General features: G+C 28.8%; 1 protein-coding gene across 2 annotated transcripts in view; it reads right to left on the bottom strand.

The window, feature by feature from the left end:
* Positions 1–1,098: 1,098 nt before the first annotated feature.
* Dfd (Deformed) overlaps positions 1,099–27,345 on the bottom strand; it is a 71,974-nt gene continuing 45,727 nt past the window's right edge. The window contains exons 2-3 of one of the 2 annotated variants that reach the window (XM_014428487.2): positions 14,925–14,999; positions 1,099–3,394 (exon numbers count right to left, since the gene is read on the bottom strand). In XM_014428487.2, coding sequence (XP_014283973.1) covers positions 2,892–3,394; positions 14,925–14,999 — 578 coding nt within the window. In that variant the 3' untranslated portion in view covers positions 1,099–2,891. The remainder of the gene's footprint in view (positions 3,395–14,924; positions 15,000–27,345) is intronic. The other variant, XM_014428488.2, reaches the window with a different exon arrangement.

Raw genomic sequence — 27,345 nt, 5'->3', positions numbered from 1 at the left:
CAATGAATTTAGTATTTTCTTGTTTAAGTTTAATGTGTTAAATTTCTGACTTAAAGGAAAATTGAATAAAAATAACAAATTATTGTAATTACAACTTTAATAGTGTACAATAGTAAACTTTTCAATCTACATCTCATAACTGAAATATTACAACAGGTTGCAAAATATGGCACTATTTATATATATACTGTGAAATTTACTATTAAAAATAGCACACTGTGGTACAGCGCCTTACGAATTTTGTTCGCATAAAATAAATTGAAAACCCAACATCCTAACATATAAATTAATATAATATTCTTTTCAGTTTTCAATTTTTTAATAATTTTATTTTTAATATACAATTTCAATTATTAATTAAATATAGAACAAATGAGAAAAAAAAATAAACAACATACCTAATAACTAATAGATAATTTCACACACATATTTACATAATTCAGATTTCGTATAAAAATAGTTGTCCGTACTTAACTACAATTGTTTAACGAAAAAGAGTGGTTAAGCCGTGGTCAAACTAAATTACACTGAGGACACTATATACATGCAAGTTGAAAGAAATTTTTTTCTTTGATTTTTTTACATAAAATATCCTTATTAATTATAATTTAAATTCATGAAATATAAATTAATTTATTAATTATAATATTAATAATTAATTTGATAATTAATTAATTAATTTAATATAAATTAATTTATCTTGTGCTAAATTGGAAATATTTTTTTAACTGATCAATTCATTGAAAATTATTTACCAGTTTACCATATCATTTTATGGAACTTTTCTTATAAAAAATAAAAGATTTATTTCAAATTCATAGCCATATAGTGATAAATATTTCCAATAAAATGAAATAGTGTAATCCGATAGGAGTACAGTAGGTATAAAAAGCTTATAAATTTTTTTTTCAACATTCGATTTTTTATACATGGAATAAATATCGAATTTAGACATTTTAAATATATAAGTTCCTAATCAAAACATGAAATGAAGAAAATAAATAAAAATTCAAATTTTGTTTTCTTATGACATAAACCAAAAAGTCCCAAAAACAATAATTTGAAGACTAAATAAATACATAATACAAATCCAGAATAATGAGGTTCATGACAAGTTACAATTTTTTTTGTGAGGATATTAAATAGCAAAAATAAAATAAAATTATACATTCACAGATAAATACAAATAATATACAAAACAATGAGTCCCATTTAAACAATCATACAAATAGACATTCAGCATATATACATCAAGTAATTTTCTGAAACACAAGCTGAGATCTTTTTTTTTTTATAATTCAGAAACTGAAAGTTTCCATAAAAACATTTAATTTAAATTTTCTTTTTAAGTACAATCATATTTGGTTTTGCACTCGAGAACTTGTTGAAAATCCAAACCATCCAGTGGGCATCTTTGTAGTCTTAAGTAGTTAATTATAAAAATTATTTGACAGAGCACATGTTTAATCGGATCAGAGCAATTTATAATCAATAATTTGTGTCTACGATTTTAATTATACCAAAATCTATTTTGTTTTTATTCGTAGCGGTTTCCCTCCAGTTTACCAGGGATTTGTTAGGAGCAAAATCACGTGTTGAAAATTGGTTTAAGTAAACATCAGGAAAAAGTTTTTTTTTTACATACATAAGTCCTCATTAGTGAAAAATATTTTTTTTTTTTACTTTTTTGGTAATCAGTGTATTTATTAGTAACTACGTATTCCACTACAAATTTTATTAAATTTTAAAAAGTTTTAATATTTTTTCATAATAACTATTAAATGTATATAAAAAAAATGCAAAGATGGGTTAAGGGTAGGGGCGGCCTGGTATTTTAATTTTTTATTAATTGTTTCATTATTACTGAAATTTTGTAATGTGTCTATCGTAGCAATGAGAACATTTAAAAAACTACTTTTCCAATTTAATACATTCCAAGATTAACAGAAAATGTAATTCGTGACATCAAAAATTTAGTACAATCTTAAAGAATAATTAATTTTTGAGAGTTGAAAGTAAATATAGAAAAAGCATTCCTCTCAAAGAACAATAACGAAAATCAATAATTTCTAGATTTTAAAATTTTAGTCGTAACAGAGTTTTATAATTTTGCATGAATTTTCACGCCCGATTGGACTATTTTAATGGGAATTTGTTTATTTTGGGGAATAAAACAGTAAAACTTTGTATGACCGTGTTTCATAGGGACTCTTCTGATTCAATTTAGGTAAGATTAGTCTTCATTTTTTAAGTTCTTTGTTTTAACACTCACTACCGTCAAAGTAAACCAAAATGGCATATCTCCAAATTTTGTTGATTTTGTTAAATTTCTCTAATTAAAAATACAAAATGAATAATTGACGTAAATAAAAATAAAAAATTACCTGAAATCATAATTCTGAAACTATAATTCCAATACATTGGTCTTAGAAAATTTTAGACAACCCACTTAGACATTACACTGAATATATTGAATAATCCAAAAAAGGTGATCTTATCATGTGATTAATACACATGCATAACTAAACATAATGCTTAGTTAAATCTGCAAATCATAATAATAGAAAAAAGTCGGCTTTACAGACTTAATCTTCAGTGCATTTGCATTACATTACATGGGTGAAGATAATGATCCTGTGAGAAAGTAAAATATACTTCCAATAAATGCTTGTAAGGTGAAGCATTGGATATGATCCACTTCTGACTGGATTATGTGAACATCCGAAGAGAAACACCGACTTCAAGAGGCTCTTTCCGGAGAATTCCGAAACAGAGACCTCTATTGCACATATCCTTAGCCTATCGTTAGGAACGTGGATTGCTCTGATCCGCTACAGACCGCCCGGAACCTGGGGGCTATTTACAAGGGGGCCAGGGAGGGCTAGGCCCCGTTATAAGGCAGTGAGCCCGTAGTCGGAGGTCTTGACGGGGAGCGGAGGTTGGTGGATGGGCCCGCAAGCCGCATGCATAGAAGGCTGCAGGGGGGTGAGCTGCTGGCTGAGCACGGCCAGGTTAGGAGGAGGATACTCATGCAGGTCGTGGAGGTGCGGGATCTCCTCGAGTCCATCCGTCGGTCGTCGCTGCGATCTGGAGGCGTCCGGTACCCGCGACCGGGCTGGCTTTTTGCTTGCAGTTGCACCTCCTTGACCATTCTTCCGCCGCACGTTCTTTGTGTTGGGAAGGTTGTTGTCTTTCTTCCACTTCATCCTTCTGTTCTGGAACCAGATCTTGATCTGTCTCTCGGACAGGCACAAGGTGTGGGCAATCTCTATCCTCCGCCGCCTTGTCAGGTACTTGTTGTAATGGAATTCTTTCTCTAGTTCAAGGATTTGGTGTCTCGTATAGGCTGTCCTTTGTCGTTTCGGTTCCATTCCAGGTTGGTAGCTGCCATTGACTGAAACAGACAAAAAGTTATTGAAATAGTGTTTAACCTAACATTGAAACATAGTAAGTGCTTAATAGTATAATAACAAGTTAAATTAATTATTTGTCGTAGTCCAGTTAACTAAAAAAGAAACAAAAAATACAACATCAACTTCAAGTTTTTTTCTAGTATACCATGTAACGTTTCGTCCAAACCATGGAAGTTACAGAGGCCATAGGAAAGTTTTGTGTGTACTACAACAAAACAAAAGTAGTTTTGTTAGTTGTTTTAATAATATTTTTACTCCCAGCAAATGATTATTTATAATTACCACCATAGTATAGCTTGACCACTTAAAAATAAATAATACAATCATTAATGTATAAACAGTTAAGGTAGCAGAACTGGTATATTATTTTTTTTTTTTTTAATGATTAGCAAAACAATTTATTTTTAAAATAATTGTAAATTTTGAATTTTAAGATTTTTGAAAAATCATATAAAGAATAATAGAGTAATGGTGAGTGTTTTTTGATGCTCTAAATTTTCAGAAGCGATGTTTGCTTAAACTTATCACGCTAAACTAAACATGTTTGATAAATTTCATATCGCGAACTTCAAACCACAAACATTGGTTTAATTTATAGGTAACTATCAGCCAATCTTGGCTCATCAGGAATTTAGTAAAATCAAATCATAATTGTGATTGAACGATCTTTATTAAATCTCAAGCTAGAGAAATAAAAATAATAGCCATTTTCCTTTCATATGATGAACTTTTTTGAAACGACGAACATACTACCTCTATTTGATTTTTTTTTTTAGAGTGTCGATGTGAGATGTGTTATTTTTTTTCAGTTTGATAATGCCTGAACTGAATTTGAAGACTCGAGGCTTAGTATTTTAGTCTTCCAATAAGATCCTAAAAAGGTTACACCTTTTTTTTTTTTAATTTTATTCATGCTATTTCTAGTTAAATATTTTAAATTAAATTAAAAAATAATAATATATTGAATTATAACGATTAAAATACACTCAAATTATAACGTATCCTTAGTGGTTTCCAAATGATTATAATAGTGTGAAATGCTTATGAACAGAAATTAGTCTTATAATTTTCTAATTAAAAAAATAATACATTGCATTTACTTGCTCCTCCATAAGCCATTATTAAGTAATACGAGTATAACTATATAAGTATATTATGTAGGTACATACATTAAAATTATGTCGGATATGGTGGAAAAATTAACTTCCTAGATTAATTTTATATTTTTACAATTACGTATCAATTAGTGACTCATAATTTTTACAAAGTTTTTTTTAAATATTATCCAACGTCTTGATGAAATATTTCTTTTTTAATTTTTACATGTGTAAAAAAAAAATATGTATGCATTTGAGATGAGTCATTCTGTTTATGCATACAGATTGGATTGTACAGATACCAATGATTATCGAAGGTTTATTTGCATTCAAATTAAAGGAGGGTTCAGTGCTGAGCGGGGATAGACAACACATACCTCGGCTGATGATACCCGAGATTACATGTCAGCTTCGGCCGTCAGCGGCTGTCTAGAGTACATTGGAGTGTACTCATTGGGACAGTCTACACACCACCTACACGTTTATTTGTTTCATAATAATATTAATGGATGTTTTATTTAGGAAATTTAATTATTGATTGGTAATTAGTAATGAGAGAGATAAAAAGGAAGACTTTAAAAAAGAAGATGAAGGTATCAATAATCTAATAAAGACTTAACATTTTCAAACAACAGTCAATAAATAATTTTTCAACGTTTCGCTAGTTAAGTATCATTAGGAATGGAATGCGAAGGATCACAGGAAAGAAGGGAAGAGGTAGTATATAAAAAGGATTATCCAGACTAACCAGTAATGTATCACTCGTAAACGGTACAACAAAAAATTAAAGAAAATGGTAGTAGCATCAGAAAGGATGATGTTTTAAGTTTATTTAATACCTCAGAAACTGAAGACAAAAAAGGATGGATTGTATAAAATATATACACAGGGTGTCCTAGAATACAGGTTCACGTCTGTTTGTTTTTTCAAGATATTATTGATTCCTTAACTTTTCTAACAATTTCTGGAATTTCCAATGGAAAATTTTTTTTTATATATCAGAAACTTCAGATCCAATTCGTTCTGAACGTGTTAATAATCAAAAGTCATTAAAGCTTTTGAAGATCCATGTTCAAACGGTCCGAAAAATAAAAAACTTTAAATAATCATTATTTATTATTATAAATAAAACCCGAAATTTCTTAATTGAGGCTTCATTGCCATTACAACCATTTTAGTCTCTTATGTTGTAGTTATGATGACGGATTCTTATAAGAAATTAGATTCTTAAACGATTTTTAGAATCTATTGATATTAATAAAATAGTTTTTTTTTTTTTTTTTTTTAGATTTTTCTTACCGTTTACGCCAAATCGTCAAAAACGCAAAAAAATTACTTTTGGTTTTTGGTGATTTAAGCCTCAGGGACCCGTCGGAACAAAAAAATGCCTTATAAACTCGTCTTAAAATCTAATTTACTATCAGAATCCGTTAAAAAAAAGTTTCCCATTCAATTTTAAAATCCAGAGGTTCGCTGGAGGAGGTTAGAAAATAATTATACTCTCAAAAATACTTTATACCATTGTTAAGACACCGAAAAAATCAAATCATAATTCGGAAAGTTGTAGAGGTTAGGGGCCTAAACATGTGTAGTGGGACTCCATGTGTATGTGTTTGTGTATATAACAAACAAACATATTATGTTTGTTTCCTATTGAATAGTAAGTTGCCCGACCGATTTCGCCAAACTTTTTGTCAAATTTTATATAGGACATGAAAGAAATCTTGAAAACTATAGTTTTCCTTGTACATTTTTTAATTAGTATTAGTCTGAGAGTAGTAGGTAATAGCTGGTATATGAAAGATTGATTATGAAATTCTCTAGAAAACAAGAAAAAATATTATCGTCTCGGACTATGAAACTTCTGCTTAATTGGACGGTAATATTGAGTTAGGAAACATAGATTCATCATGTGAGGAAAAGTCCTTGAAGTTTTTGTTTTTTTTTATCCTCCAGAGCCTAAACTAATCCTGAGGATTCGAAAGCTGGAAATTTTTTTTAACTTTTTTGTATGTGCCTCCGAGATCCATGCCAATTATCGAAATGTGCACTAATTGTTCAGATATTAATACTTTTTTTAGTTGGAGGTGTTCGAATGGGATATTATGGAATTTCTATCCCATAACTTTGGCAAATATTTACTGAATTAATAAAAATAAATTGCTATGAAAAATGTAAATTTAGAAACAAATTACATATTTATATCGATTATTCAAAAATATTTTTTTCATTTTAAAAACCTTATGTAAATAGTATTATATATATCATTTGGGGGAGAAGATCAGTGTAATTGTAATTGAGAAATAAAATATCTAATTTTTGTATCATACTATACTCGGTGCCCAATTTTTATATTTACAAAACTTTTACTAATAAAACTGTGAATTTCTCGAAAACGTACTTTAGTAATCATCTAATTCGGAAGAACAACTTTGTATACATTTTAATGCCGATACATTTTTTTGTACCCGTTGTTCTCACTATGTTCTAGTTGCTGAACTTAATAAATCTTTATCCTAATCGAGATTGAATGAGAATATTGACATTTCTTCATAAAGATTCTTTAGATTTTAGTAGAAACAGAACAGTGTAATAGAAGCTGCAGTGAAGAGATGCCCTCCCTATTAATGGCTGAATAGGGGAAGTGGTGGTGGGGGAAATGCAGCCTCCATCGCTCATGTCTCCTAGCTTAGTGTACACTCTACTTCTAATAAATTTATTTTAGTCGCCTAACATTGTTTATTATTTATTTATTCAAATAAAAAATGTATACAGATATATTTAGAAATAAAAGTAGTAAGATACATAAAATCTTTGTCTTTTCAATCGAGCAGAATGATTTTCCATTACCGTAGAACATTATGTCTTTTTTTTCTGATACTGTAAATTGTATTTTTTTAAAAATAAAAATAATAATAATTATTCTAATAGAAGTAGTAGTAATATAAATTTATCAAAGAATGGAATTGATATTCTATTAAACATGTCATTCTACTACACTTTCCTATTTAACATCTTAATAACTCTAATGAACTTTTATTAATAAAAATAAGATTAATATAAAACGATTATTATTTAAAGTACGACCCTAGTGTTAAAAAAATGGTACGATTTTTGTGAACATCGAAGTTTGAAATTGAATGAATTTTATAAATTGTGAAATTTTTAAAAAGTGATTTCAATTCACAGTTCGTTTTTATAATGATTGACAACTTAAGTATTTTATAATATAATATATATAAAATAATATAATATAGATTCTTTATTCGAATTCCTTTAAACTGTATCCAAAATACATAAAGTAGGTACATCACTTCAAGACATTCCAAAAAATAGTTTTGAGTGTTATTAATATTTTGTTTACTTTTTCTATATTGTATTAACATTAATGTAATTTGTTAATGTGAGGTGTTCTATCACTGGTCTGCACTAATGCGATTTAATTTTTTTAGTCCTAATGGAGCATTAATTAGCTAAACGCAGACTTCGTAATTACTTACTGCAATATAAGTGGTATTTGAAGATTAAGACTTCATTTTGGAATTTTCTTATACTTGTCTAAAAGTAATTTTGATCTCTTTAATTTTATAAGCTATTCCGATCATTAATTTATTTTGAAATTTTTACTGAATATATAATGCTTTTGCCTATGTACTGTAACGTATTGGGCTTCAATCTCTCCCAGGGTATTTCTCTCACTAGATCTACACACCCCTGAAACTAGGAGCCCTCCGACACCTACGGAAGACGAGGGTAGGCAGGAAATTGGCTGGGGGCAGCCTGCGAGGGAATTCTAATCTATTTGTGCAAGAGGATGCCTTGAATAGCTGCCTCAGAATTCCTCGGCATTCAGGGACATGGCTTGCGATATAGCCTCTTTTATATAGCTGTTACTTGTACAATATTGTGCTTTTTTAGTTGAGTCACAGGTTTATATATGTAACCATGAGAATAGCATTCAGAATTCGATTATCAGGTTCACCTGTCGTATTAATAAATAAATACCTAAGGATTTATATAAATGAAAACGTAATAATCAAACTTATGGCGATGATTAGACGTGAATTCCATTATGCCATAATTTTATTGAATTCCATATTCAAATATTTACGCATGGAAACTTTGGAAAGCATTAGAAAATGAAGATCCCTTAAACACAATATGTAAGAATGGGCAAAAATATTCTTTAAACGACATTTCATTGATGTAAATTTATTATGGAATTACTCGTTTATCGTAGGCAAACCTTATATCGAATAAAACCTTTTTAGGCCACAAAAAATTGAGTATTTTTTAATTTTTTCCTTTACAGGTTACTAAGTAAGCCTTGTTGCTACCACATTGTAATTTTAATTATTAATCCTCGTTACGTTTCGGACGAACTCTATTATTAACTTCTTTTCCAGGTTCTTTTGCTATTGACTCTTCAAGTTTCAAAGCTGATTTATTTTTACCTAATTACAGAAAGGCAGAAAAATAGTTTAAACATTCGTCAGTTGTTCAACTTTTAATTTATTAAGTAATTTTCATTTTCAAAGGCACCAATATTTGTTATACTCAGATTTTCTTTCTGAATTATTTAACAGCCTTTTTATTTATTTTTATACTCTTATTTTTTGTTAATTTGGAATCAATAAAATATTTCCCACTACGTTCTTCATCATCTATGATGATTCAAGCTACTTTTGATTGGATTAAGTTTTTTATTATATATAATTTTTCATACCTTTTTTTTCATTATTGTTATAACTTTCCTTTTCTTTCATAATTTTTTTTTGCATTAATATCCTTAAATACTTATTTAATTCCAACTTTTTCCAATTAAATATAAAAATTATTCAACAATAAATAACACATTATTTTTAGAATTAACATCTGAAGATGGATGGCCCGAAACGTTGTGAGGGATATTTTATTTAAGTAAAATCGAATAAATTAATACTAATTTAAATAACCAAGAAAATATCATTAATTTCATCGAAAAAGAAAGCTCCTTCATAAATTAAAAATTTAATAACTCTCGATTGTTAAAGACTATTAACTAATTTTTAGCTTATCTGTAAATACGTAAAAATAAATCAATCTGTTTTGAAACTTGAATAGTCGAGTGCCAAAGAACATAAAAATAAAGTTAAATGACTAGAAATATGAATTATTTAAAAACATAGAAAACAAGTGATAACAGGCATGAAATTATCAGTAAAATAGTTCTGAAGATGGTGAAGAATAAACCCGTAAACGTCAACAAGAAGTCGAATAATAAAGAAAGTTTCGGAAATGAAAAATTATTAAAAATATTTGATAATTTAGATAATTTTATTAAATGAATTTATTTCAGTATCCCTTTATCTGTCATTAGAATTTTAGTCACATTGTAATTAATAACGTTTCAGTGTATTCCTCATCTTCGGGACAAATGTTTAGTATTTATCCTGGAAATGAATAATAAATAGAATAAATTTCATAAATATTTTTCTAATTAAATTTATCAAAATGATTTGTACTGTTTAAAATTTGAACGCCCGGTTATTACGTTTGATTAAGGTTACCCAAAACTGTCCGTCAGTTTCTAGATTGTTAACAATAATATTATTTTTAATTTTGACACACATTAAAAATACGTTGTTTATTTTAGAAGTTCTTTTTTGACTCACGACAACGGACATAAATTCGTTCTGAACGTGCTACCGGATTGCAGAGATGCACAGATAGCATTCTGACACTAATTGGCTATAATAACAAATCGACTAGAGAGTTCAAGCTGACATCTTCAACAATATCAAAAACGTAATCATTTAGGGCCATCAGATAGTCCTAACATCTCAATCTAGTTTGATCAATTATGATTAATAAAAAAAAATTATTTATATTTATTAATGTAAACGAAACGAAAATACTTAGCAGTTTATGTAAGTTTTAATGTAATCAAAAAAAGACTCCTTCTCCCACAAAAAATAAGATAAAGCCACGCTAATCTAAATAAATTGTTGTTAAATGTGAAGACTGCTAAAATTAAAACGATTTTGTAATTAATAATTAATTATTAGGGTTATAATTGCCTTAGATTTATGTGATAATGATTCAGTCAGATCTTTTTTTATCCTGATTGGACCATTATCTTTTTTATCAAGACTGTAACTTTAAAATTAAATTATTTTTACAAAGTTATTTTATTTGGTTATAATATTAATTTATGAATTTGTATATATTCCTATTGACTGACTTGAAATATTTGATCTTGAAAGAAATATAATATAGAAGAAACTTTTCAATTTTTTAATAAATCTTCTTAATTGTTCATGTACACATGAATTCATTATTAGTGTCAGTAAGATGAATTTTTCAGTAGATTATTTAGTCTATGAAACGTGGTTAAATGTTTCTAAAGGCAATTAAGTGTGCAACGTGAGGTAACTTTGTGTCCTATGTCATTTCTCCCTTTTGTAATTTTTGTATTTTTGTAAACAAAAATATGCACAGAGTTACCCCAACAAACGAGGATCAATTGTTGTAAAAAAATTATTTTTGGTTCCACGTGAGTAACAAATTAAAATTTCTCAAAGGAATAAATAACAAGTCTTGATTTGGAGTAAGAGAAAACAGAAAAATGGGAAATAAAGATTATGTTATGCTATAAAATTTGGCACATCTCGAAAAAAAAAAATGTTTGTTTTATTTTGAAAAGGACATGTTAAAAAAATATTACCTTAGATTAGAGTTTATTTTTTTACTGCTGTATACTAATACACTGTCTCAAAGCTAGAAGGGTTGAAAAAAAACTAACAACAATCTAAAGAATACGTAAAATACAATTTTTTTTTTGTCAGAGGTACCACAATTTAAGCGAAGCAGTGTTTAGTAAAATAAATTTTTGTATAACCATATTTACTATTAAGGAGATTCTCGGGTAAGTGGTTCTTTTTTCCTTAACCTATAATTAATTAATTCAATAAATGAATAAAAATCTCAATTGTATGGATAACTAAAAAAAAAAAGTATATTTAAAAATAAGTTGTGATGTTATTAAATGAACTTTTTCTGGATACACCATAAGCAAAATAATTATTTTTACATACCCAGTGCGTTTTTTTAATTTTTAAATCAACATTTCGTAATAACAATTTCTCAATCAAGTTTTATTGCTTTTTAATATCGTATCATTTTACAATAATTTTTTTTAAGGTAAGTATTATTTCTTGTTTTTACATTGTACTTTTTTATAAATGAAAATAAATTTAAATTGTGGAATATTTGGTTCTTCTTCGTGTGAATATTTCATCAGTGTCCTGTAAAAAGAATGAATTCAACAAAGTGAATATTTTCTACTTTCACCTTTTTACTTGGATATTGATAGATACTATACTTTTTTTAATAATTTGGGATAGATACTACCTAGTTCTTATATACACAGTTTACAATATTTTATCCAAAAACAATTTCCTAGGTCAGTTGTAATAGGAATTGCTTGCTGGGTTCACCTTTCTTACAGATCTCAGATGGTATATATTTTTTTACTACACGACGCAAACAAGTCCATCAGCTTTCTCCCTCGCCGGACTACAAATTAATACTACACGGGATGAAATCAGTATCCGCTTCGCTTTTCATCCTCTCTAACGTGAAGGAATAAGTGTCGTAACGGTCCAGGATCAAAATTAATCCATGATCAGATAGTCCTGGCTATCCTTGGGCACGCTATCTTGGCATCTGGAGCTATGACAGGCAGAGCGGCTTGTCGTCGGGCTGATTGTGTGTATAAACTCGTGACGGGCTTCGAGAGAGAGAGAGAGATTGGAATCTGAGTCGTGATAGCACTCCGGAGGAGACAATGGGCTCGTGTGTTCCAGACGGGGGTACTTCCTGGAACAGTCGCCAACCGGGTTCGTACCTCCGTACTTCTTGTTCCATGTCTTCGCGCTGGCAGAGGATGGCAGGGACACGGAGCACGTCATCCGTCGTGGCAGGGTACAAACTTAGAACATGGTAGCTGTCTTCTGGCTGACATGAAAGCGGATGAATATTCAAGCTGATGTAAATGGATAGTTGTTGTTTAAAGTTCAAATTTTTCCATTATTTTGATATCGAAGGAAATCTTGCGAGTGTTTATCATGTAGAAAAAGAACTATAATTTTATTACTTATTTATAAATCGTATTTCAAGAGAATACTATCACACCGAGCTATGCATAAAAAGTAACTTTCATAATGGAATAAATGTTTTGATGAATTGACGTATGTAATGGCGGTAAAAAAAATTAAAACTACAGGTTCTGTTGTGTATAAACTGTGCCAAAAGGATAATTGTATATTTACAGTATAATCAGTCTAATAATTTCTTTATTTTGTTTTCGCTCTAATTCCTGGTTTTATCTATATTAACAACAATCTGTAAAGCATTGCAAATAATTTAGGTTATATTATGGAAATGGTTAAAAATGGCGAATAAAATTTGATCATCGATTTGATTATTAATTATTGCTGTATAAGGTCTTTTAGTGCGGAAAATATTAAGGGTGCAAATAATAAGACATTAAAAAATTAAGGACTTGAATTAATTTTTGATTACATAAATTAACAAAAAGGTTTTGGGGTTTATTAATCTCTAGTTCACCAATAAAAGCCTATTTCTAGTTTTTTTACTATGTATTTCTAAAATTGTATTATTTTATATACTTTTGCTGTAATTAAGTTTTCATTTGAAAATTTATTTCTGTTTTCTTTTATTTATTCTAGAATTTGCCAAACTTTCTAAAAAGGTGAGTTGGTCTTAAACTTGTAAACAGTATTGTAGACTAATAATAAATAATTTTGATATACCATATAGTCCATTTAATTACTTCATAGATATTTTTTATATTAATGTAGTAGAGTGATTATAAGGAAGAAGAAGTTGTGTTTAAAGGATGCTAGAGAATTCACGGAGATATATATGAGAAGGAAGATTGCTGAAGAGTCAGAACGAATTGAGAAGTATTTGCTTATGCTTTGAGTATAATTGAAGAGGAGGTAGAAACATCCTGAGGGAATATAGAGAGAGGCATTTTGGATTAAAGAGATTAGAAAAAAAATACGGCAAGTTGTGACAAGTTTTAATTAGACATGTTAAATGGGAGAATTTTAATCATTGAGATAATTTTGGACAGGTCTACACGAATTTTGTATTTAGGCTCTAGATATAAAATTTTGATTGCCTCCAGTTAACTATAGAACAAAAAATATAGTTACACAATACAAGATAAATTTGGTTTTGTAAAACCTAGTAAGGTATTTTAGATATTAACCCCTTACCACAGTTTTTTTTATATAAAAAACCCGATCAAAAAAAAAATTTTTTTATGTGAAAATCCCCAATTTAGAACATTGTCTTGGCAAAAACAATACAAAAATAATTAAAATTTTAATTTTAATTTGGGATTTTAGATATCGGTCATAATATAAACATAGGTTAAAGTTATACATAGAGGATTATTATAGAGAATAAATCATTATTTATTTTATTATCATCACATTGTTATTTTTAATTTTCTATTATACTAGAGTGTGAAAAAAGTAGCGGCATAAAATACTACGCCATTCGAATTATGCTGAGTGTGCACAGTTGGGCAAATTAAATATTTTATTTCTTTGATTTTTTGGAAGAAATTTTAACCAAAATAATCGTCCATTTTTTTAAAATTATTTTTATAATAATTTTTTCCAAACTAATTAAGGTTCTCCTGGAATTATTTTTTATCATATATTCAAGAACTATAATGACATAGTAATGCGAGATAAACGTGTTGATTTTCTTGTTTTTCTTACCCATTTCTTACAGTTCATTTTTGTTTAAGATAGATTTTATTATTTATTCTTATAACCGTTTTTCCAGATCTCTTTGAAAGGTTTCTTGTAGCATCTAATACATCAGATATTTCTTTTCCTGCCCTTTTTCTAGCCAAATAGGCACTAAACCACTGTATTTGAAATGGAGTTCATACTTTACACTTCAGTAGTGAAGGTCTTTTGCTCAGCTTTAAGTGTATATATTGCGTGTGCAATGGATACTTCACTTATGCACAGTAATTTTTATCAACAGCGTTTTTAATATCATAAAATATGAAATTAATCATGAGTCACTTCCAGTCACAGAAATAGTGAATCTGATTGTTGGTAGTGAATAAGTATATCAACGTGATTTTATTCAGTAGACAAAAGGAAAACATCTTTAGAAAAAAAAATTGAAAACTTTTTTTATTTCTGATTAAGTTAAAGATATTCGGAGGTGGCGAAGGGGGAGATGCTAAAATAAAGAAACCCGACAAAAATTCAATGAAGTAACAAATAGCAGTAACTGAATTTGATTTTTAATTTGACAATAATTAACTAATTAATTACAGTAAATTAATACTAATAAATATAAATAATGAAATACAAACTCTTTATAATGGTAGAGAGGGGGTCGTCAACGCATTCTCTGTCAAGGGTTTGGAGCGCAGCCAACTTGGCAGAAACTACACAAACAAGAAACCTTTTGAAATTATTCAGTTATTCAAAAAGTAAAATTAATATATAATTCACTTTTATTTAAGAATTTTTATGCTTTTCAACAAAACATGTTAATTACCAATGTGTTATGACATTTTCAAATTTTGAAAAATTAACCTCAGAGAATGCGTTGATGAGTAGAAGGACCACTTAAAATATATAGATCTAAATAAAAATAAAAAGAAATTAGAGGATTTATTATTTTTTACTCCTTAAAATTTTAGAAAAAAAAAATTAAAACATTCCTAAAGTATTTTTTTCCCAATAAAACCCAAGGTAGGATCGTCTGTTTCTTTTTTAAATTTTACATTTAACTGTATCATATTTATTTAATAATGCAGTAGCACCATATCAAAAACTGATTTATCAATGTCTACTAAATAAATATTTAAAAAAAAAATAGAATTCAAGATCTGAAGATTATTCAGCTTCATTTAAAACAAATTTATCTGTTTCAAATAGATGTTATAAATCAATATTTTCAATTAAAATTGACTTAGCTGCAAATCGTGGATTTATTAATCTTTGATAGAATTCTGCTCGAATATTTGATTTATTTTTTTGAAAATAGTTAAAACCTGAAAAGTGAGCAAAGAGATTGTACATATGTCTATACTATTCGTAAATACATATTTGTCTGTAAGAATAATTCGGGAATTTAAAACGTTTCTTATATAATCACTGATATACTATGTTTTAAACAGGATATTGGTTGTTTGTTTCCGAGAACAATAGTGTAATTTTTTGGAAACCGATGATTTCTGAAATTCTAGGCTATAACCACCTAAGAAAAAAAATCGTTTTTAATTAACAGAACACCATGTCAATTTAACCAGTTTTTATCTCCTAGATTTCTCGAGTTCTATTTTTATTTTTTTCAAAGCTAAGTTTAAGAGAATGCAAGTTGTTTATAAAGTTGATTAAACAAATTTTTACTTTTTTCGCTGAAGCAGTGTTTTTATTCTTACTCTAGCCCAGTGGTTCTTAAACTTGAGAATGAAACAAGTCCTTAATATTGTTTGAGAGCTCGCAGATCCTTTTCATAAAAAAAGAAAAGTGTAGTAAATAAAATATGTTTTTACAGATAATTGTGTATTTAGAAAATATTACAAGTTGTATAATCGTTTAATTTTTTTTTATTTCTTTATTGAATTTTACAACTGTACATAACATTCAGTAAATTTGAAGTAAGTTTATAATGGAGTGATTTAAAATTTAATTAACAATTTTAATGAGATGGATGCAAGTCCTGTGCCATCAGTATATGACTGTGCAACTTATAAATATGAGTACGTTTTTCGCGGTCCTTCCGAAACCGCAGACCCCACTTTGAGAATTACTGTTCTAGCCTAGAAACCGCACAACTTTCACGGAGCTTGGCTGAAATATTAAAAAGATTTATAATTATAATAACTTTTTTTTTTGTTCAGTCAGTACTAAAAAGTTTTATAATGATATAGCAATCTCACGCGTTTTCTAATAAGGCCATTGATCTTCGTGGAAGCATAGAAACCTGATTTCAGAGAACTCAGCGAGAATCGATCATAGGCGCCAGATAAGATGGCGCTAAGATTCCTCACAGTGTTAGATAAAACCCAAAAGGTTATGATAAAAGCTAACCTCTTCGAAAAAAAAAATGAATATTTAAGACTGATATAAAGCTACCAAATAAAAAAATGTCATTTTGAAAGAAAAAAAAAAGTTTTTCTCGAATTCAGCTCCCAGACTGGAGCCTAAATTATCGTACTGAGGCACTTTCGCCAAGCGATAAGACTACATTCAGAAAACGATTATGATATCCTGATTGCTGTTTTAAAAATAAGGATGAAAGAATTAAAAAACAAAATAAAAATAAACGTAGCCTTGTGTTGTGTAATGTTAGAACTGAAAGCGTGAAGAAAAAAAGAAGACGAACACCGATGAAGCAATGGTTTAAAATAGAATTTAGGAATCATACATACTAAACTTCAAAATTTGATCTTATTCATATTATCCCTAACGTAAAATTAAAGAAAACAGTTACATTATATTTTATAAATTCAAAATTTGAGTATAAATTAAAAAAGATAACACTAATTGAAATCTTTGTACTGAACAATCAATGCTTTAGAATTACCACAATACGAAGTAAAATGTGAACCTGTCTCTTTTTTTTTTTTTTTTTTTTTTATCTTAAGTTTTAAGAAAAAAAAAAGAAAAGAATTTTGCAATACCTCTCTCCCTCTCTCTTCATAACAATCAGGAAAATTATTGTACCACCTTAAATGACTTGAACAAATATACAAAGAAGACTGTTCACAGTGGTATGTTACAACGATAGATGGGATGATTACGTTATACATTTGTGTACGGAATATACAGGTAATACTCTATGGTGATATGGGTATTGAAAGTCCTTCAATGCAAGTTTTATTATCATTATAAATAGATAAATAATCAATAAATTAAAATATGAATTATTCAGAAAAAAAATTAAAATTAAACAAAAAAAAAAGATTGTAACATAAATCTAATATTAATTCTTTTTTAAAGAAATAGTGTGACATTTTGTGTTTCTAGTTAATAGTATTAGTTTTATTATCGTTTCTTTTTAGGTCTTGAAACGTAAATTCGTATTATTTTGACTTTTATCTAGTTTTACATAGGAAAGTATAAATTACCAATATAAGTAACTATTCCAAATCATCGTGTACAAAACGATAATGTGGTATTTTTGCTACTACTTTTAAGTCCCTATAAGGTATCCCCGAAAGTTTCACTTGTGAAATAGTTCTGGGCCCTTATCAATTGATAATTAGGAAAATGAACTAAGGGGAAAAGAGCATTCTTTATAGAAAACTAACATTTTAAAAATAATTTGTTGATGTTCTCGAATCAACTTAACAGTAACTTAATATGTAGACAAAATTATTTAAAAAGTAATAGTTTTTTTTTTTGGAGAAACATAAATTTCTATAGTGAATATTATTCTCTTCAAATACCATTTTATTAATAGACATCAGTAAATTTTTAATGCGTCAAGATTTATTTATTTCACTTTATAGAACAACTTAGAACGGCAGATTTGGGGTGCATCATGGCATTGATATAATGAAGTGTTGTTTTGGTATTGTTATATATGTTACTTAAAAATATAATTGTTTATGTAGAACTATTTCTTTCTTTTTACAGATTTTTGTCCAGCTACCGTTTTAAAGTAGATTCTTGTTAATTTTTCAAGAAGTAATTAAATTTTACATACGTATAAAACTTTATCATTCAAATACAGAATAAATAAAAATGTGATTCCTAGGAAAAAAATTAGGAAGGAACAAAAAAAAATACGAAGATGATTATAAAAAGGTAGCTTGGTAAATTGTTAAATAGAAAAATATAAACATGTATTTATATTTTATGGAATATTAGATTGGTAGGATAAAGACAGTAGCAACCATAAGATTTTAAAACAGCATGGCTTGAAAATAAATCATTGCTCTTCTACTACCTTGTTTAGAAATTAAATTTAGAAAAAACGATAGTATTTTACGTTTTTTAGACGTATTTTTTAAAATTTCAGCCAAAGCGATTTTTCTTGTACACATTGTGATTGTAAAGATGTATAGAAAGAATTGAATTAATTACATTTTGTTCAGAAAAATATTTCAAATTAATTATATATATTAACAGAAGTCCAAGGATTCGGGTTCGAATCTGGCTGCGGCAGATTATTATTCTCTGTTTCACTGTAACCGTGATTCAGCCCTGTGGATTCAGAAGCCCTCAAAGGTTCATCCAGCCTTATTAAGTGGGTACCCTTATTTGGGTAAAAATATGGCAGTCGAGTGTGATTCTGACCAAATACACCTTGCACAACCGTTGATCTTGTAACAATACTTCCTTACAAAGTACTGCACCCCTGACCTTCCATAGGTTATAACTGTGCAGATTTATTTTATTTTATTTTTTTTTTTAATTTCATTTACTTATTTATTTTGTTCTTGGTTTATTTTATGTTATTTTATTATTACTTTTTTTTTTTTTGTATTTTAGTATGAATGTGATCAGTTATCACTATTACCTAAGGTCCAACAATAACAGATTTTAATATTTATCAATTATTAAAGTTGTGAATTAAAAAAAAAAAAAAAAAAAAGAGATGCTCCAAAAACACTCAAACTGGTTTCCCTGGAGAATGGGATATTGTTATGGTGCAACTAATGGATTGTTTATTTATAAAGTGCAATTTTTATTATTCAGGTAGAACATTTACTAACAATATTTACAGATAATACAGTTGCAAATTTCAATGAATAATCAAAATAAAAAAATCAAGCAAGAGTGAGATAAGCACATCGCCATTGGAGAGTTAGGAGCCGAGTTATGTAAAGGACAATGGAGTGAAGCGAAGGCTGTGGTGCACGACTCACTCTCGTCTTTTTGTTCTATCTTCTCTTCGTCTTGTCTTCCACGTCCCGACCGTCAATTCTACTGACAACTCCACACTTCAACAACCCTTCCTGGCATCTCACCAGCTTTGTTTTCTCGGTGAAGGTAGCCAACTTGCAACCGAAAATATAGGTAATTCCTGGTCCATTGATGATGGCACAAAGTCGATTTGTTAAGGCAGACAGAAAGAGTATGATTTACAGAGATTATTGATAAAATTGCGTTTCTAGGAACACGAGATTAAAAAATAAATATTAATTCTTTAGTAATTTGATAATATTATTACGAATTAATTCAACTCACAGATATATTTTATTCATTGTTCTACTTTACAATCAAGTCATGATTACAAGCAAAAATATTGAAGATATGAAATGATATACACTGACGGATCTAAGCGAAATAAGAGTGTTGGTTTTGTAATAATTAAGAATTGACAACCCAAGAATTATGAACTTCTCTAATATTCTATAATACATGAGTAGAACGGCAGGCGATGCACTTATACATATATAGCAATCATTTGAAAGTATTAAGTCGCTCCGAAACAATCTCCTCTTTGGATTGTAGCAAACTTAAATAAAATCGGACTAATTAAATAAAATTCATTGCTAAATAAAAATATCATATCGCCTGAATAAAATTGTGAATTTTATTTGGACCACAGGACACCACGGGATACTAAGAATGAGGCAGCGGATACAAAAAAAAAAAAGCTTAAAAGATAGGTTCGAAAAAACTGGGAATGTGAGCAGTAATTCCACTGAGAAATAGATTAATAAACAAAAAAATATCTACAAAACAGTTGGTAAATATTGAAAGGGAAAACAGTAGAGGTTGTGATCAGGTAGAGGATAGGTCATAGCAATCCTCATGTATGAACATAACTCATAAACATTCAATTATGTAATAGGACCAACCAACCAACCAGTCAGTCTCCATTAACTATGTAACATACAATTAAAGAGTCCACACTACCTACATCAAGCTTTTGTAAATTCTACAACTGCGTTATAAAGAGAAAGCAATAATAGACTTTAAAGAATTACTTGACAATATTAAACTATTGAATGATAATCAACTATAAACAAAAATATAACAATTGCAATTAAATCATGTTTAAAAGAAAAAAAAATCATCGTGCCAAATAAAATGTACAAAAATAATAAAATGAGCGAGTAATGTATGTAATAATGTAATGTGTAATGTATGTTGGTAAAGATATAAATATGCGTATCTACTTGGAATAGATAAAATTCATAATTAGTGAAATAAGAAATCGATCAAGAGTTTGCATCTGTTAAAAGATAAAATAATTTTTTCGGGTCTGATACAGCCTGATATATTTAAATTTGAAATTTAGCTTTATTTTGGTTTAACACTCAAGAATCCTACTGATAAAACTAAATGTATAATTATTTTCCTCTATATGTAATATTTTTTATTCTATACAATAATTTCTATAAAAATATTAAAAACCCTCGAAACTCCAACTATCTTTCATTGATTTATGTAAGGACCTTCCTAACCCATTTTTAAATCTAATTCCTAGAATCGTAATTTAAACGTAATCGTAATCGTAATAGAAATCTTAACATTTTTATATAAATCATTTTTCCACATACCACTTTTAAAAAAGAATATTTCATTACTATAATTAAAAAGCACATAAATTTTATATTATAGTTGATATAGTTATAGTTCATTATCTATCTTATAATGAAATACTGTAAGATAAAAAATTACATAACTAAAATTTTGATCTGTTTTCTATGAAATAATTGAGAGAAAAGGTAATAATAAAATGTTTTTAACTTTAATTTAGTAATTATTTCTCGCTAGAACACTCGTCCATTTGTTAATAAGATGAATTTTATCGAATAAATATGGATGTCATATTCATTAATATATCTGTAAAAAGATTATCTCTAAGAAACGATAATTGGAGTTTTAAGGATTTTTAATTTTCTCAAAAATTACTATATAGAAGACTTTACAACCACCCATATAGAATAGCGTGCTGTATTATTTATAAATAATTTTTAGATTAAATTTTTTGATTGAAAAGATCTTTCAAACAGTTTTTTATTTGAATTGAATGGAATCAACGATCACAAAACATAATACCTCTTTAAAATCTTTTTGATTTATAATTTATTTTATTAAGCAATCTCAATCAATATTCTTGATTTAATAGTAACATACCATTATTAGCATTTTAGTAGCAAGCCTAAATCTATGCTGAATAAATATATAATTACAGAAAATGCAAGGATCCTTTGTTTTTTGTTAGATTCATTTTACTGAATTCCCTATGTTAACAATCGGAGCCAATAACTCAATGTAAGCAAACTTAAATTTCCAAGTAAATATTCGAAATTTGAATTGTCCTTGCTAAATTCTCTGTTGGGCCCACTGTAGGAAGATTAGAAAGGGCGTGGTTCGGAATCCGGAACAGACACCGGGCTTTGTCGCATGAATAAAAAATTTGTGCAACGTTAGTTGAGCAACTGAAAGAGCCGTAGACAATGAGCAGCTACTGTGGGCCGTTAATTGAGTACAAACAGGTTCAATTAATTAACAAAGAGAGGAGATAGGCTACCGGCTGCTGCAGATATAATGAGCCAGATATCGGAGAAAGCGCAATAATCCTCCTTATCTGTCCGTCTGTTGCAAGGTTCAATGTGTAATTAGTGTCTGTCGTCTATGCGGGTACTGCTGTAATGTCGTCCTGTCGTATATCTATATTACCGTGAGGAATTTAATTAAACTAGGACATTTCGAAAAAAAATTCCAATTTCGAAAAAATTACAATCTTAATGGTAATAATTAATGGGAAAAATCTAATATATTACAATTAAGTACCATTCATATCGGTTCTTAAATCGTTTCTAATTACATTTTATTATCCTATTGTATCTTTTCAACCAAAGCCTTAGTCCTCCAAACAGCGGTGAAAAGCATTTAGAAATCAACAGAAGAGCAAATCAAAATTTTTCATACAGTTAGGATAACCCATACTACAGATAGGACAACCCACTTATAAAACCTAATAAAAACTTAACCGAATCAAATTGAGCATAGCACATCGCTTGCAAACATCCCAGCACTTATCCACTCAAAAATCATCAAAAAATTAAGTAATTTTGTAAAGTAATCGTTAGAAATAGAATATATAATTTTCAGATATAGAATTTGAATTTGTCAAAAAAGAACCTTTATGTGTGAAAAAACAAGACATAAGTAATTTTAATATTAGTTTGTAAAAAAAATGAAAGCTCTGAGTTGTAAAAAAAAAAAATCAGAACTTAAAAAAAAATTAACATAAATTTTTTTCCACTCCCTTCGTTGTCTTGGTTTACAAGTTAACATCGTTCAAAAATTTTAGAGACATAACCTTCTCTAATATAAACATTCTTTAATCCTTAAATGGATTCTGTGGCTCAAATGGCTAGGCCTAGGTATATTGTTCTGAGATCTACTGGCGGCGCCACCTCGAATCCGGCCTGGTGGCTTTGACTTTTTTCATTAAGTGGTGGTCCCACAAAATAAAAAACTTGACCCCCCAACATGCTTAGAATATGTTGGTCACCTGTAGATAACTAGACAAACATTACGTTCGCTGTTGATTGCCTTAAAAAGAAAAAAAAATTAAAATGCCTCTCATGCTTAAGCCTCTAAGTACATTACAAAGAACTGTGAAATGTTGTCACACCTTCTGTTGTTCACTCCCTAGACTTTTTGGAGGCCTCAAAAAGCCAATTTCAACTTTTTGGACAACACTATTTAATAACCTAGAACTATACTTCAAGTCTTTCCATATGCCATTTTTCCTGTTATAAATAATAGACATGATCGTTAGAGTATTTTTACATACCCTTACTCCATTCATAGTATTATTTTAGAGATACTTATATATCACAAAATAATTTAGTCGATATTGTACCGAACTTTCATATATTAATTTTTGATGAATACTCCTCATTGTGTTAGAGTGTGTTCAATAAAATATAATAATAGTAAAATCAAAAAATCTTTTGTTCTAAAATCGCTGGAATTTATGACCTATTTATTTATTATAAATTATTCATGTTGTTATTAAAGTGTCATTTATCATTTCCAAAATTATTTAAATTACATTTTTTATTCAAGGTTTTGTATAGTGATTCCAAAACGCTATATCTTCAGGAATTATCGCAATCCACAAGTATATCTATGTATGGAATCTTTTATCGGGCGCCAATTAGAAAAGAAATGCACTAAAAGAACCTAGTCCATTGGACACAGAAAAGCCAACAACGACTAACCGACTGATTTTTTATTTATTTTTTTTTCTATTTTTTGATTCTATGTATCTTGAGACGAAAAGCCTCAATTTGAGAAAAAGGATTAAACTTTTTTTCGTTCTCTCGTTCAATTACGAAAGTTCTTTATTGAAAGTAATAAACAAAAAAGAGTGGATCTAAAGGCAACTATCTAAATAATTCTATGTTTTACAAAAATAAGTAAAGGGATATAATATAGTTATTTAATCGAACGTATTTTTGCTAAAAACTTATCAATTATTACCCTAATAGTAATTTTAGATTTAAAAAAATTCAGATTTTTCAAATCAGACTGATAGTTGATAAAATTAGCTAATTTAAACAAAAGAATTCTTCATCTTTATGAAGCTTGTCTATACAAGCTCTGTCCTCCCTAACCTATTAATTTTTTTGGATTTTGATTTGATTTCCATCGGTTTTTAACGTGGCATTTTGTCTATCCTTTGTATTTGTAATTGTCCACCCTGTTTCAGTTCTTTTCGAGCGCATAGAAAAAGGTACTTTTTTTCATGAGTCCTGATAGTTTATAAGATTTTAAAAATTATATCGGGTTCTGTTTTGATCCGACATGTTTTGAAAACCTAAATCAATGAATAATATTTTTTTTGAAGATTTCCTTTTAAACAGTGAGGATTTCCTTTAAGCATTTGTCGTCATAAAATAAGTTTTATCGATCATGATAATGAAGCCTTGATTGTAATGATGTATTAAGAAACGATTTTTCGAATTTCGAACCGTTAGGACGCCGCCTCCTCAAAATTAGGATACAAATGTCAGCGGTTTTGGTAATTTACATCTTAATGACACGTCGCATTAAAATAGAGCACGATATAGATTAGTCTTAAAGAAGGATGTGAAAAAAAGTATACTATCCCGTTAGAAGCTCCAGAATTGCTGAAACATCCAGCTGGAGATGCTTAGAAAATTAATAATAATAAAGTCAAAAGATAGATATTAAATTGCTATGACCGAAGATAGATAAAACAAAAACTATAGCGGTTAGGGGGAGTGTATATAGGCACATCGCATATATAACAATATATAAATAATTAAATAGCTGTTTTACTTTTATTATGAATAGCGATAACAAGGTTAAGTATTAATTACAAAAGAAGATCCGTAACATTGGCAATAGATTTACGCAATAAAGTTGAGGACAGTCCTTCGCAAATTTCTTAATAGATTGCGTTACTATTGCCCGATTTGATGTCAAGGTAATTGGGATTTTGCCCTTTGGCGAGCACAATAACAGATCCTAGAGCTCTCTCAATACACCGGCTCTCAAGTCTCAAGTCGGCTGTCGCATACATTAAATATGTTACCAATAGACTTTAGAAAATCCTTTGCTTTACAACCATTTTAATTAAATTTAAAAGGTCATAAAGTTAACACCACATTTAATATTAATTTTTAAATATGGTTAATATATGTATTTTTATCATTTTAATTAAGTATTTACGCAAAAACATTGTTTTTATTTTAAAGAACCCTTCTTAGCTGTATTTATTAGTTGTATTGTAAATATTTAGATGCTGAAACAACAACTCGTAGGGATTATTTTACCCATCAACAATACATCAATCTACGGCTAAGGTCAGCCGCCCAGTCGCCTTTCTGTAGTTGCTCACATACCTTCCAGACCTTTATTTGTGTAAATCATTTAATAACAATATTCTATACTTATTCTGGGATTGATCACTTTAGAATTATATTATAGGCGTCAAAATTAGGACATAGACTTTAGAAATTTAGTCAAGATTAGGTTTAGAGTGCCGTATAGACGTGGACCCACCTACATATGAACAATCATAATTGAAAATATCGTCTCGGAGTCCGCGCAGCTGTAATTTATTTTATATTTATTTATTTTTTTTATTCTTTTATTTTATCTTGAAGGAAAGATTTATTTTAAATTTTGTAGCATATTTTATTTCTGAATGTTTTATTTTGTTTTTAATTGTTATCTTAGCAAAAAATATTTATTATCTGAGCCAGCTTATTTATGTTTTTTTCGGTTATTTTTTAAGCTTTCCGTCAGAAAGACATAGTCAATTTGAGGTGGATTTAACACATAATTTATATAAAAAACTATTGGAAAATAATCAATAATTAGTTCTTTTGGATTTATGATTAAAGGAGGAAAATGATAAAATTCGTTTTTATCTAAAACAATTTACGGACATTATTTTATCAATAAAAAATATCACTATTTTTGAATTAAAAAAATATGGTGAAATTGCACCAGTAAATGATTCCTATTGGGTAATCTTACAACTTTTAAAACCAATTTTCATTCAACTAAGATAGCCTATAAATATAAGTGTTTTTTTTTTCCTGTTTCCCTTATTTAGTGTTCAATAACAGGACTTATTATAGGATATTTATGTGTACATGCCACATGGATAAACCGTAACACATATTTCAAAATATATTATAAAGGTCTAGGTAAATTGTGAATTCCACTGAGTAGCAATAAAATAAATGGATAAATCTATATATTAAAAGTTTAGATTAATATAAATTCATTGATTCATTTGAATAGATGACATGGTAGTATGTACGATTCAAGTTGATTGTGAGAATTGGTTATAGGAATAGCTTGAAGATGTTATAACAGCCTAAACGTTGTTGAAATCAATGGAATAAATCAACAGGAAACAATAAATGAAATTTAAAAAGAAAGGCAAATATAAAACAATTGTAGGAAGATGATCTGAGTAGTGGTAAAAAAAAGTACACGAAATAGCCGAAACAACTATCGGGACACAACTATATCGGGGAAACAACTATAACTGTTTTTTCTGATATTCTCTTCTAATCTATCTAAAATTAATTATATATGATCAGCAATTAATCTTTCAATAAATTATAATATTTTAAAAATACAAAACTTTTACAAAGTTCAGTATGTTAGTTTTTTGGATCGTAGGTGAATTTGTTGAAGATGTTCTATTCGCTGAGCTGCCAGTTACTTCTTTTTAGCGAGTATCTTTTGACATAAAATATTAAATAAAGGGTTTGATAATATATGATGTATCCATGTTAACTGTTCATCACCAGTATATTTATAATTATGCCTTTTTACAGAATATATATTTTTATACATTTCCCTGAAGGTGTCTCGTGAGTGGGAGAGATTGGCCCGACCTTATAAGGATGGGAAATATGGAAATAATCGGCCTGGGAGGTCCCATTCGCGGCTTTCCTCGGAACGACAAGGATCTACTCTCAGCCTTATAATATAGTCGATAAGGGGGTAATAGAATCGAGAGGACACAGAATCGATATTTATCGGCTCGGGGACTGCATTCCGATTCCAGGAACCTAACGGCCCATCTTCTGCTCCGATGATTGATGATGTTCAGGCTAATTTATCTGTTACATCATCGTCCTCCGACCCAAATCCTCGGTCGTCAAAGGCCTCTCGGCTCTTCTGCAAGTGGCATTCAACTGTCTGTCCCAAATCTAACTCTGCTACGCGGAGCCAATCCGTAATAGAAAGTGATATATCTTTTAAAACATTATATATTTGAAAGTATTAGAATAGAAATAATTAAGAAAG

The sequence above is a fragment of the Halyomorpha halys genome, unplaced genomic scaffold (assembly GCF_000696795.3).
Source record: "Halyomorpha halys isolate HHAL.00 unplaced genomic scaffold, Hhal_1.1 Scaffold723.1, whole genome shotgun sequence".
In the NCBI taxonomy this organism is placed as follows: Eukaryota; Metazoa; Arthropoda; class Insecta; order Hemiptera; family Pentatomidae; genus Halyomorpha; species Halyomorpha halys.
The sequence above is the reverse complement of the archived record's forward strand: the minus strand, read 5'-3'. Positions and strand labels throughout refer to the sequence as shown.